This window comes from Eumetopias jubatus, unplaced genomic scaffold (genome assembly GCF_037043125.1).
Source record: "Eumetopias jubatus isolate StellerSeaLion01/CBP00866 unplaced genomic scaffold, mEumJub1_p1.0 scaffold_2, whole genome shotgun sequence".
Taxonomy (NCBI): Eukaryota; Metazoa; Chordata; class Mammalia; order Carnivora; family Otariidae; genus Eumetopias; species Eumetopias jubatus.
In genome coordinates, this window is record NW_028274808.1 from 196226135 (window position 1) to 196240807 (window position 14673).

The 14673-nt window shown below is 47.7% G+C and overlaps 1 protein-coding gene across 1 annotated transcript in view; it reads right to left on the bottom strand.

Moving 5' to 3' along the window:
- The window catches only part of STX18 (syntaxin 18), a 116975-nt gene that overhangs the window by 16265 nt on the left and 86037 nt on the right, over positions 1-14673 (bottom strand). The window contains exon 6 of the mRNA XM_028087635.2: positions 5235-5350. Within this exon, the coding sequence (XP_027943436.1) occupies positions 5235-5350 (116 nt within the window). The remainder of the gene's footprint in view (positions 1-5234; positions 5351-14673) is intronic.

Consider the following 14673-nt stretch of genomic DNA (forward strand, 5'->3'; position numbering starts at 1 on the left):
AAAAGCTGAACAGCGAAGCCAAAGGATTCCACGTGGCCCCGACTTAAAAAGTCCTTCTGCAAACTGTAGACACGCTTAGCACAATGTCCGCGGGCAGATGTGCAACCCCGTGGCGGGGGGGGGGGGGGGGGCAGCTGGGACTTGGGGAGTAAGACTGACCCGCCAGCATCAAGGTCGGGATGAACGAAATGTCAAAGGCCCCCAGACAACAGGGCAGCAGCAGAGAGGTGGGCGCAGACTTCTCCCCTCCCGCACGCGCTGCCGGGTGAGCGCACACGGGCCTGGGGCTCTGCATGGCCTAGCCTCACGACTCCCAGGTGTCTCCAGCCCTGAGGCCCTCCCTGAGCTCTAGGCTCACTCCGACCACCGGCTCACTGTCTCCACTTGAAAGTCCATCAGGCGCCCCAGCCCTAGCACGCGTAGACGAGAATTCTGGTGCCGCCCCGCCCACTGCCCCCGAGCCTTGCTGCCAGACAACTCTTCCTCCTGCCTTCCTCCTCACCGTCCACCAGGCTGCTCCAGCCCCAAGCCCTGGTGCTCTGTCCCTCTGTCCCTCACATCTCCCACCCCACCTACGAGTTCATCTGCAGCTCCAAACTACGGTTGGAGTTGGAGCGCTTCTCTCGACGACCACCCCCATCACCACTGCTGTCCTGCCGTGCGACACTGTCACACAATCTGCAACAGATCTGGACAAGTCCACAGCTGCCACTTCTTCCATACTCAGCTGTGTGCCAGACCTGCCACTCTCAGCCTGAAAACCTCCAGGGGCTTCTGGCCACACGCAGAATCAAAGGCAAACCTTGACCGTGGCCTGTAAGGCCTGTAGGCTCTGGCCTCGGTCCCCATCTCGTCTGTCCCTGTGCCGTCCTCACCGGTGCCTCAGCCCGTGAGTGCGCACGGGCGTTGCCACATGCCAAGCTCGGCTCCCCCCACACCTCTTTGCTGGCTTGGTCCTCTGCCTGGAGAAGTTTTACCCGAATGAAGGTTCTGATCGCCACATCCTTGGCCACGTCCCTCGTTGTATGGTGCTTCACTTTCTTGCACTTCACAGACACTGCGTTTTGTCAAAGTGAAGGTCTGTGGCAACCCTGAGTCCAGCAAGTCCACTGGCGCCATTTTTCCAACAGCACGTGCTCACTTCATGTCTGTATGTTGATCAATTTGGGGTATACTGCCATTTTAATAACATTAATTCTTTCTCAACCACAAACTTGGGATGCTTTTCCATTTATTTGGATCATCTTTAATTTCTTTCAACAATATTTTTGAATTTTCAAAATGTAAGTTTTATACTTTTGTTGAACTTATTCCCCAAGTACTTTAGTCTTTTTGGTGCTATAAGGGAATTGTTGCTTTTTAAATTTCATTTCGGATTATTCACTGAGAATATAGAAAAATGAAATTGATTTTTGTATACTGACTTTGTATCCTACGACCTTGATGAACTCATTCATTGTTTTTTATTTTGGTAGATTCCTTAAAATTTTTTGTATATAGTATTAGGTAGTTTGTGAATACAGAAAACTTCCTTTCTAATCTAGATTTTACTTTCCTTTGCTATCTTAGTGACTTTCAGTGCTACATTTGAAGAAGGATGCGGCCCAATCCCTGGTGTCAAGCAGTGGATCTCTTCGTAGCCAGCTCTACAAACCCACATAAGACATGCGGTTTGTGGAACATCGACTGTACACGTCGGACACTGCTAGGCCCTTCATGTGCTAGCTCACGTGATGCTCACAACGAACCACGGCCACACGATACCACAAGAAAGCACAGGCTCAGAATTTACATAACTCGTCCAGGGTCACAGCTCAGGGCAGAGACCAGGCTGCAAAACCAGGTTAATCTGACTCCAAAGTTGCTTCCATGACTCTAAGCTGCAGCCTGGTTTCTTCTCTTCCCTTACAGACCCACAAACAGGTAACAGATAAAGGTGGGATACAGCAATGGTAATAGCTTTCTCTTGGGGGGAAAAAAACAACAAAATTGAAATATTTAAAAATCTGTTATATATGCAGGAATTTGTACAGACAGGAAATTGTGTACACTTTTAATATTCTGATTTTACAAGTCTTTGGGATTCCGTGTAGCTAAGCAAAAGAGGACATAACAAGCATCACTAAATGATTTGAAGGAAAGGGTGGTCTGTGGAGTTGGGGGGCAGGGAGGCTGAGCCGGCAGAAGCAGGCAGGTGCTAGGGTGCAGGGGAGAAGGCAGGAGAGCACTGGCCACAGGGCATCTCAGAGACATCCCAGGACCAAGATGAGGGTAGGGGAGTGTCTCAAGATGCTAGGAGAGCAGTGAGCAAAGACAACACCAATAACAACCTCACACCCTCCTCCCCACACCCCTAAAAGGTGTCATCACCCCCATTTTAAAAATGGGGGAACTGACACTCAGAAGTGCCAGGAGGTGCTAGAGCTGGGACCATGACAGCCTCAGAAGAGACATTCTTCATACAATCCTGTCTCCTACGCGGGGGTCAGGGGCTAAACTGGAGAGCGCGCCCTTAATATCTGGTGGGCTGGCTGAGTCAGGAGAGAACCTCGTGATTATAAAACAACAAATACTGACTTTAAGATAAAAATGTAAATCGGGACTTGACGGTGTACTTCCTATTGTCCAGGGGCATGAGGTTCCTTCTACATTAGGAAACACTTCCACAGCAACTAAAAGCAATCAGTGTTCCCGACCACCCTCCTCTGTCCTTTCGCTGTTTTCAGTGATGTGCTGTTTCAGAGATTTACTGAGCACGTCCCGTGTGTCAGGCGTTGTGGGTGCCAGTGTTAAGAGCAGTAAACAGCACACAGAATCCCTGTCCTCACGGAACCTACATTTTAGTAGGAGGGACAGATCGTCAAGAACATTAACAAGTGAAACAAACAGAAGGATGGTGGCACGTGCCCGGGAGAAGGATAAAGCAGGAAGACGGGAAGTGCTGGGCGGCCTCAGGCCTTCATCCTCTCTTTACTCACCCTCATTCCGGGGGATCGCAGCCTGTCTCAGGGGATCGATGCTGCCTACAGACTGCCCCCTGACCTCCAGACTCATAAACCCAACTCCCTATTCAACATCTCTGCCAGGCATCTCAAAATTAACATGTCCGACCCCGGGCTCCTGATCAAACCAATCTCCCACATCGCAGTGAAGGACAGCAAACTTCTCCCTTGTCAAAACCTCCACGACCTTCCTTGACCCCTCCTTCCTGCCTGTCCCATGTACAGGAAGCCAAATGCTGTGGTTTTACTTTAGAATGTATCCAGAATTCCAGCACTTTCCCCCCACTCCCCTGCTACCATGTGTGTTGTGCTCCACCATTATCCTGTTTCTGGGGGACTTCAGCAACCTCTTCACTGTCCTTATTTCTCTCTTCAATAGAGCAACTGCAGGGGCCCTGCTCAAACACAGCTGGGTGGGACCGTGCTCCGTGCAGACCTCCCCATGGCTTCCCACCTCCTACGGAGGAAAAGCCACAGTCCTCGAGCAGCCTGGAGCCCTGGCATTTCCTCACTTGCTGTCCCTCTGCCCTCTGCCCTGCTCTCCAGCCTCCAGGCTGCTCATCCACCATGCCAGGCATGCTCCCTTCCCGGGGCTTCCACATGTCTGCTTTCCCTGGCCTGTGATGCTCTTGCCCGAGAGAAAGACAGGCTTCACTCCTCATGGCCCTTGGGTCTCTACTGAAATATCAAGCTCTCCGACCTCTCTGACAGGCCTACTCTCTCCTCCGACCAGGACCCTCTATTGCACAGCACCTACAATGATTGTATACTACATGGGTGTGATTGTTCCACTAACATCTGTTTTCCTATAAGCAGAGGGGTCTTGTTTTCTACTCACTACTGTCCCCAGCACCCAGCACAGTGCCTGGCACAGCAGCACTCCATGTGGGCTCAGGGGTCAGCAGGGGCAGACAGCTCTTCACTGGAGATCCGCCCTCAGCTGGGCCCCAAGAATCTGTATTGGCTTCTCCCCACTCTCATCAGCCCTACCGGTATTTCTGGAATGAATGAGTGATGGAATGAGTATGCGGTGTCAGGCATGAGTAAATGTAGACATAATATCCCTATGTGTTGTCCTATGAGAAGCTGGGCCCCGTTAGTTCATGAGTGATGCTGGGGTTTTCCTTCATTAGGGACCAGTGGAGATGGGAGCTGTGCAAGGCCTCCGGCCTACGGATTAAGGCAGCCACCAGAGAGGACAGGCTCAGGCTCTATAAAGAGTGACCCAAGTGCTGCCCCTTTCTCGGTTTTGACTTTGGACAGGTTATACAATCTCTTCAAAGCTTGATTTCCTCACACGTAAAATGATGACAGCACCACCTCAAAAGACCCAATGAGACTCAAACTGTTGATGGCCCAGCATGAGCCCAGCACAGTGGAGGGCTCACTAGGTGCTGGTCTCCCCACCTCTCCCCACTGACATCGTTTCCAACCACAGAAAGCGCCCCTGGCATCGTTCAGGCGCTCATTCCCACACTGCATTTGGAATTCCCTCTCTTGTACAATGCAGGGAATAAATCAGATGGAGGGGCAGTACAGATCTGCATATAATCCTGAATCTACTATTTATGAGTTTTTAAGTTTCCCAGCCTCTCACAGCCTTTCAGAAGGCTCATCTCAAAAACAGGGCCACCAAACCCATCCCAGGGGGGCTGCTCTAAGGACGGTGGTGGTGTCTGCAAGGATTCAGGGCAGTGCCTGGCATCTGGGAGACGTGCAAGCAATGACAGTCACTGTGATAACACGGACGAGGGGACTGAGGAAGACGTCTGGCCCCCGGGCCCTAAGCACACCATCATCCTGGCATTCGTGCAAAGCAAAATCCCACCCCTGCTACATGTGAGATCCGGCAAACTAGGCATGCACTGCCTACGCAGGGTGGCCACGCAGAGTCAGTGCTAAGAGGATGCTGAGATCACGGGACAGGGCACCACGTGGGGGCAGGGGAGGCAGTGCTCCACCTTCCATGAGACCCCAGCCCCCACCCTGGTGGTGCACTGCAACTCAGGCCCTTTCCCTGGACTCTGCCAGCTCCTGGGTGGCTGAAGGAACCCCAACAGGCATCAGCTCCAACTGGGACAGAAAAAAGGCTGCCCCTTCTGCGTTTCCTTTGCTTTATGCAAGTACAAACACCGCAAGATGTCTAGGACTGTGTTCCTTTTTCTGCTTTGTATTTCTGCCAGTACGTCATAAGGAAGAGATGCAAGGCAAGACTTTGGTTTCAATTCATACCTGGATATTCTTCAGTGACAGGTTTTTCTTCAGAGTCTTGTGAAGGATTCTGTGAAACTTTCTCAGAAGACATGGATTCTCTCGTCTTTGTATTTGGTTCTGGTTCCAGCTTAGATCTAAATAGATAATTAGCAGTCATATAATTTGCTGACACAGCAAGATTCTATTCTGACAACAGAGGGAGTCACGTGTGACCCCTGCACACGTGTTCCGTGCCCTCTGCCAGGGAGCAGAGTTGCTAAGCAGTGTCCATCCCAACACCCTTCCAGCAGGGCACTTACTACAAGGGACCAGGGTCACCGCCTGCAGGGGGAGGACTGGGCACCCCACCAAAGCTCACGAGGGAAGGAATGCAGTCAGTAAGTGCTGAAGGAAAGAACGCACAAACCTGCCCCACATACTGACATCGCACTCAACACGTGCGTGGCGGAGGCTGACTGTTCAACAAATCCAGGACACTGGCTGTTCCACACCAGTGCAAAAGTGTTGCTAAATACACACACACACACACACGCCCACACATTATGTAGTATATATAAGTAGTATCTTAAATAAGTTAACTATAAATACACAAGCGACTTGTCTCAGGAACCAAGGCCTCTGCACTTGGCGTCAGCCTCAGGGCCCCTCTTAGGGCCGTACTATTTTCCACCTTCAGGGCTAGGCTCGAGCTCACCTCACTCAGAGAGGCCTACCCTGTCTCTCCGACCTCAAGCAGGCTTCCCCATGTCACACCGTGCCATAGCCCTTGTCCTCCTGATAGGCAGTTACCTGCGTCTGGGATGACCTTGCTAATTCACTTGTTTACTGCGTGCCTCACTCTGCTGGAGGGCACGCTCTCAGAGCAGGGCTCTGGACTGCCGGCCATGGTCGCTGCGCAGCCCTGGGTCCCACATGAGTGCCTGGCATTCAGTGTTTAATAAATACAGGTTGAATGAATGGATACCTTATAACAGTCAGTAATTAGCTAGTAGGAGAAAAAACTTGTCGATCATGAAACGACAAGCCTTGTAATAGCTTTCCTGGAGTCGACACAGCACTACAAAAATGATGGGTAGACTGCTAAAAAGATCGATGATGAATTCCATATTACGAGCCAGGAAGACTATACGTAAAAGGAACAATGTAAATACATACAAGGACGCTCTTGTTAATGCCACAGCTAACATTTACTGAGGGCTTATTATGTGTTGGGCATTTTTCTAAGCACGCTATCTGGATAAATTTATTTAATGCCATACATCCCTATAAGGTAGGTAATGATACTGATGACCTTCTTACAGAGGAGGAAACCGAGGTATATGGAAGTGAGGAAACTCGCCCAGGTCACACACTTAGTCAATGGCTGGGCTGGGATGTGACTTAAGGAACCTGCCTCAGAGGCATGCTCTTAACACTTGCTCCATGAAGAGTAGAGTCTACCCACCATGTTCCATGAAAAGGGGCTTCTGGTCAAATGAATCTGAGAAAACTGAGTCAAAGCTAGATGGGTATTTTACTCTACAACTTTTTAGAGCCTTTATTTTTTTCTAAGATTTTGTTTATTTATTTGACAGAGACACAGCGAGAGAGGGAACACAAGCAGGGGGAGTGGGAGAGGGAGAAGCAGGCTTCCCGCAGAGCAGGGAGCCCGATGCGGGGCTCGATCCTAGGACCCTGGGATCATAACCTGAGCCGAAGGCAGATGCTCAACGACTGAGCCACCCAGGCGCTACCGATTTTTAGAGCCTTTAATAATGCTAAAATATATTCTGAATTTCCAAAAGGATGTCTTTTCCAAATAACCTGTGACTGCAGAGACCATTTTCATGGGGCTTTTGGAAAAGACAGGGGGCTAAGAAAGGATGTTTAGGAAATGCTCTTCTCGAACATTCCTAAAAGAATTTTCAAAAGTAACTATAACATCAACCTTCCTAAGCATCCAGCGACAATGGCGGGGAAACAAATCAGTCTAAAGCTTAGTGCCTCGAAACAATAATCATTTACCACCCATCAGTGTTTCTGGGTCCAGAAAATTTGGGAGTGGCTTGGCCGGGCAGTTCTGACTCTGGGTCCTTCCTGAGGGTGCAGCCGGATGCTGGATGGGGCTGCATCACCCGAAGGCTTGCCACAGGCAGGAGGATCCCCTTCCAAAGAGGCTCCTTCCCATGGCTGCCAAGCGGGTGATGGCCGGGAGCCTCGTTCCCTCGTCAGAGGTCCGTGCAAGTGTCACTGTCTCCCCAGAGCAGGCAGTCCCTTGAGACTGCGGCAGAAGCGTCAGTGCCTTTTATAACAGCCAGGAAGTCACATGCTGTCATTTCTGCCCTACACCATGGCCCAGGCAGTTACAACGGTCCCCTCAGGCTCAAGGGGAGGGGACACACACCTCACATCTCCCTCCCAGTGGAGCAGTGACAAACTGATTTTAATAAGACCATGTGGGATGGGACATGTTTGGATGCAGCCATCTTTGGAAAATACATCTGCTACTCTAAGTTTCACAAATACACAGAGATATAGTTATAAGGATATTGATCACAGCACTACTTGTAATAACAAAACAATGACTTAAATGTTCCTCAGAAAGTGCCAGGTTGACAGTGACAAGATTCAGGGAAAGAGAAAACCCCATTTGCAATAGCCAAAACAAACAATAAAAAACTAACAATGACAACAAATATCACAGCATAAATTTAACAAGAAAAGCCCAAACCCATGTGTGGAAAAACTAAAAGATGTTCTTGAAAGATACAAAAATACCCTGCAACAAATGGAAAGAGATATCATACTCCTAGACGGGAAAAAGAAATATATAGAGATCAGTTCTCATGGAATTTAAGAAACAAAACAGATGAACATGGGGGGAAAAGAGAGGTAAACCATAAAACAGACTCTTAACAATAGAGAACAAACTGAGGTTGCTGGAGGGAAGGTGGGTGGGGGGGTGGGCTAAATGGGTGATGGGGACTGAGAAGGGCACTTGTGATGAGCACTAGGAGTTGTACGGATGTGATGGATTACTCAATTCTACTCCTGAAAGTCCAGGAGAAGCCTAGATGCAAGCTTCCAGTTGTCTTCTCCCAGTGAAATACGACAGGCAGCACCTAATTCTCCCAGCAACAAGAACATGGGCACATACAGAGTACTGTCAACCTGGAAAGCTCCCTGGGGCCTTGGCATCCAGCGTTTCACTGGGAGTCAGGCATGCAGCATGGAGCACTCAAGTAGCTAACCTTAGTTACTCAGTCTCCAGTTCCTCCAGAGGTCAAATTCAAATAGTTTGGTTCAAGGCCCCTGTCATAAATCACACTGTTAGTAGCATAAACTCTCCGGCGTGACGGTCCAAGGCTCCAGGTATACAAAAACAAAACACCCTCTTAGCAGGCAGGATATGCCAAGAGCTTGGAGATTATCTTCCAAACACTGGCCCAGAGCCAGTTTCTTCATAATGTGCAGAGTTGGGACACCCTAATCCTACTGAGTGAACCTTCTCATGCACACCTTCTAGTCCGAGTTTGCTGAAAGTTTTTATCATGAAGGCTTTATGATAACTTTTGGGTGCACTCTTGAGAAAGAAGTAACATTTTGCCAGGCACAGAAGGGCAGAAAAGATATGGTAGGCCCAGGGAAGCTAGGAGTGGGGCCACCGGGTCACAGGATGGCCCCTGCACTCGGGAGAATTATTTGGCTATTTTAATAAAGACTTATTTTATACTTCCACAAGCCACGGACGAGAGTTCCAGTTGCAGCACACCTGTCCCCCAACATTTGTCATTTTTATTTTAGCCATTCTAATAAATGTGAGATGGTATCTTGTGGTTTCTTATTTGCTTTGTTGTGAAACAATCACATCCAGAAAGATCTTACGTACAGTCCAAAGAACCCTTTCTCCTGAACCATCAGAAAGTAAGTTGTCAACCTGATCTCCCTTCACTCTATTTTAGGATTTCCTGAAAACAAAAGCATTCTTTGATACAACCAGAATACAACCATCAAAATCAGGAAATTTCACATCGCTACACTACTTCCAGTCTTTCCCTGGACCCCACCCTATTTTGCCTAGTTGCCTCAATGATACCCTTTGTAACAAACAGAAAGATCCAATTCAGAATCACACATGGCATCTGGTTGTCATTTGTCTTCAGGCTCCTTTGGTTTAGCAGTTCTGTGGTCTTTCCCCAAGTTTCATGACCTTGATGCACAATAATGGCCAGTTATCCTATAAGACATTCCCCAGTTTGAGGGTGTCTGACCGTCCTGACGGCTGGATTCAGGTTAGGCATCTTTGGCATAAAAAAGTGATATTCTATTTACATTCTTCTCAGTGCATTCCATCAGGTTGTCCGTGAATTCACTTTGATCACCCGACTGAGGTGGTGGCTGCCAGTTCCCCACTGCAAAGTTACTCTTTCCCCCTTTGTAGTTAAGAAGTTAAGGGGGAGGGGCGCCTGGGTGGCTCAGATGGTTAAGCATCTGCCTTCGGCTCAGGTCATGATCTCAGGGTCCTGGGATCGAGCCCCACATCAGGCTCCTTGCTCAGCGGGAAGCCTGCTTCTCCCTCTCCCTCCACTTGCCGATCCCCCTGCTTGTGCTCTCTCTCTCTCCGTAAAATAAATAAAATCTTTAAAAAAAAAAAAAAAAAAGTTAAGGGGGAGGGAGTGCTTCGATACTATGTAATTATCAACTTCAAACCTTCAGTGTACTCACTTATGTATTCCTATGGAGATGGACGCATGATGTCCTATTTTATTCAGTGGGTTATCATCTGCTACTATCTTTTATTTGATGCTCAAACTGTCTCTAATTTGGCCAGGGGAAACCCCTTCAAACTGGCTTGGTCCTCCTCCCATGTTCCCATCATCCTCAGAGCCCTTCCTTGCTGTCTGGTGTGACAAAATGTTCCAGGTTCATGTCCTACTTTCCCTGCCCCAGCCCCAGACTGAGTCATTTCCACAAGGAGCCCTAGTTCCTGGAAGCTGAACCGGCTACGTACAAGCCAAGATCTGAGTGCTAAGCAGGCTTATGGCTACTGGGGTGTCCGCTTCCAGGCCCATTGGCACACCCACACATACATACTCATTTACAACCATACATATTTCTATTTCCCCCATGCAAACTGCAAGCCAGGAGTTCACACCGGTACCTTTCCTTCCAACCCAACACCACAGGGTTCATTCTGGCTTCTTCCCTTTCGCTTCCCCTTTCACTGTGTGAAACCTGGCTTCCATCATCCTTGTATATTTACTTATTTGACCAATCCCCCTACAAAACCAACCTGTCATCTCCACTGCCTCTCTACCCCCTACAGGGGTGCGCCCCTCTCCTTACTCTGGCTTCGACCTGCCCTGGGAGCCAGTGGCCCCCCCACCCCTGCATTCACCCTCCCTGCTCTGCCCCACTCCATGGCAGCAGGACTCAATTGTTTAGGAAGAAGGGCTTAAATGACTTTTAAATAAAGGGCTCCTGTAAAGTCTGTAATCCTTTGTGTCAAGAGTATGCTAATGTACCAGTTTTCAATTTAAAATGAATAAAAGACCGCAATGCAGTAGACAAAGTCGAGAGCTTTTTTTTTTTTTAAGTGATAAAAACAGATCTCATTATACACAGAATGTCTATTGCAATCCTCAGGGAAATTACAAATTAACTAGTTGAAGGCACTGTGAAAAAAGCAATTTTTAAAAACTCATCAGAAAGATCAGTTTATGCCCCATGATTTATTTAAATTGATTTCTCTAACTGAAGGCTGAGCATTTCATAACTGCAATCAACACAGTTTCCACCTGGCCAACATCTGTCTCCAGGTCCCTTATTTGACAACCTTGGGATTCTATTTAAAATTTAAGAAGACTAGAAAGAGAGAGAAAGAGGGTGGGAATCAGACTTTTCAGTTTTGAAACAAGAAAATATGTGGAGGAAATTCTTGGACTTATACAGAAGCTAAGAGAAAAGTGGTTAATATTCCAGAGTTAAGTATGGCTCTTACACTTCTCTTCTGCTCCCAATCAAGGCTCTCGGTAGAAAGAAGGTATTTTTGGTACACAATATTATAGTACCATCATTTCAAAAGTGGCTTTCAGACTCAGGTATCCACTCTAGCACAGGTACTGTGCACTCCCACAGAGCAGGAAATGCCTCACACCACGGTGAGTAAGCTATCCTCACACCCACACACGAATCTACTGGGCATCAAGCCCCTGCTGCACAAAGTGTGATCCACAGACCGCTACCGGACCGTGAACTGTTACTGGTCCTGCTACGAGAGAAGTACAAAAACCAAGAAGAGCAAGCATGTAGAAACGCTTATAGCACTTTGACATTGCCATGTAATCAGAAACACAACTGCCGAGCAGCATATATAGTTCAGATGGAACTCCGGTGGCGGGGTCGCCAGCAGCACGGGCTGTGAGCCTGACCTGCGCAGTGGAGTACGCATCCGTCCACAATGGACTGAAAACCACAAACAACAAAAAAGCGGTCCCTCACCTCAGAGAGCCTGTTGTGAGCCAGGGGTCAGCACACTTTTTCTGGAAAGGGCCAGATGGTAAATATTTTAGGCTTTGTAGAACATGTATGATCTCCATCTTGTGTTCTTTTTTCCCCTTTTTTGTTTTACAAACCTTTAAAACTGTAACAACCATGTTCGGCTCTCGAGGGCTGTATGATAACAAGCAAAGGCTAGACTTGGCCCACAGGCCACGCTGTGCTGACCCCCTGTTCTAGATAGTGAGTAGGACCAACTCATGGGTGGGGAAGCAGGGAGGGGCTGGTAAAAGGGCACAAGCTTTCAGCTCTAGGATAAATAAGATCTGAGGATCTAATGTATAACACGGTGACTACAGTTCCTAACCCTGTATTGTACAACTGAAACTTGCTAAGAGAGTAGAACTTAAACAATCTCACCCAAAAGAAGAGAAAAAGACAAATACGTGAGGTGACGGGTGTGCTCCTGAACGAGCTGAGCTGGAGCTGTTGCACAATGTGCCCGTGTATCAATCACCACAGTGCACACTGTATCTTACAGGGTCACGTCACTTATACCCCGGTAAATCTGAAATTTTTAAAAGGGACAAAATCATACTGCTATGGGCCTCCTATCACACCGCACCACTTCGTGTCCTCCTGCATCTTTGTTGTCATCATCCCTAACCCCCCCCCCCCACTCCCCCTGCACTGGCAAAATTTATTGAGCTCTTACTGTGTGCAGGGACCTGGGTTAGGGGCTCAATTTTAAGACGTACGAGGCACAATGGTGCCCTCACCAAGCTTCCAATCTAGGATGAGGGAACCGAATCATAAATAATAATATGAGTACACTCTGCAAGGACCAACTAAGTATCCGGAGAGTATGTGTTGCAGGAGCACTCGTGCCTTTTCTCAAAGAGGAGGAGGAAAAACGGAATGTAGTGAAATTTTGATCTTTTGTACCAACTTAAGGGCGTAAATAATAAACTTAAGGTCATGCACCCAGCCAAGGGATCAGGCGGTATTTCCTGAAGTGCATTTGCCCGCGATTCAAGGGTGAAGAGCTCCACAGCGAGCAGGGCTTGGGAAAACATAATCAAGGCATACGGCAACATACAGACCTGGAGAACTGTTCACTCAATGTTCTTCAGACTTGTTTGACCACGGAATCTGTTTTTAGGGTAACACTTACTTAGGTCACCAGGATCCCCTCAGATACCTTAGGAAACTCTCACGTTATCCTTCATTAGAATTAACAGTAGGATCTGCTAATATTCTGGAAATTAACTTCAAGCTACACGGATAAATGCAGAAGGTGCCTCATCCTTCCTCCATAATGTTTCATATCACCCAATGTGAGAAGAAACCACCATCTTTCAGTCAGGAGGTTTGATCCGTCTCAAATCTCCCTTTAGACAGGAGAAAATAGACAAAAGTTCCCACTCTAAGAATATCTTTGTACTAGTGAAAGTAATGTGTTCAAATCCGGGCCCAAACCAGCAAACTTTAAAGCCAGGTCATCATGGGTAGACACAGGATCAGACAACCCACCCCTGAATAAGAAAGAAATTGCACTTTAAAGAGACAGGCCTAATATTTTATTCAAATCTGTTCCGGGACTCCTATATAGTCTATTGTGCCTCCACAGACAACTCGCAGAGAAGAATAACAGAGGTTTGTTCTGGTTTCTAGACAGCCACCTTAAACCTCTTCCCCAAGGAAAAGCCAATAATACAGAACTGGATTACTTTCTGGAAAAGGGAAAATGTTTCTGATTAATTCAGATGGCTTTCAGAGTATATTCCCAAGAGGGCATGTGATAGTTTAGTTATAACCAAAATATTAGTGCTTTAAGGTGGTTAGGAGGATAACGGGCATATTTCAAACCCTTTTGGGATGACAAGGCCACTTGTGCCAGTGTTGTGTCCAGTGGTGGCCCACAACCTTTCCAACTTATAAGCTCTTACTGTGTAGACCTGAGCCAAGAATGAATGACCATGCCTCATTCTTTCCTTCATTCAAGAACCATTAACTGAACACCTACTTTGTGGCACTCTCTGATCAAGGTGCTGGGACCACAGAGATGGAAGACACAGTGACCTTGCCTTCAAAGGACTCACGGTCTTAGAGCAGGAGAAAGAAGAGACATGAGACCCCAGTAAAAGTTCTCCCCAGCCCTTATGTCCAGCTGAAGACAACCGGCAGCAGGTGCCACTATCAACTCAGATAGTACAGTTGCTACGGGGATGGGAGAAAAAAGTCACACTTAACAATGGCGCTACCTTTCTAAGAAAACAGAGAGAACGGCGGAAAGATCAGCTGAGACTACTTCTGGTTTAATGAGCAAAACATTTCACCCATTTTAGAATAAGCGCCCTTTGCTATGAGAGATCAGCGTGTTATCACCACTGCGTGAAAACAAATACCAGCAGAGAGTACCTTTTTTCCTATACTATGAAAGATTTAAAATAAACAATCAGACAATTCCTTCACTAACAAATATGCTTTACTTCTGTCAAAAACAAAAGAAACATGATAGTAGCAACCCAGCCACAAAGCAGGAGCACTTGGGTTTCTTGAGTCTGGTTTATGAGAATAATTTTTATCAATAACTAGTACCAATCAAAACAAAATAGTACAAAAACAAAGAACCCACAAATCCAACTTGATAATAAAAACTCTTATAGTCAACTTATCTTCAGGCACCCATTCATTCACTCACTCAGCAGCCCTCAGTGAGCGGCTTCCCCAGACCAGGACGGGCAACGTGCTGCATGATGGGCTCGGGGGGTCCAACTGCAGCCCTCCAGGAGCGCGTGGTGTTACACCGACCATGACAGTGTGCAGGGAACCCACACGGAAAGGCGTCACCAGCACGGCCCACAGAAGCCAGGAAGTCTTTACAGAGCAAGCAACGTCTTAACTGGGGCTGGAAGGACAAACAGGAGTTTGCTTGCCAGAGGAAAGGGCAAGGAGGGGCAGAAAGTACAGGGATACA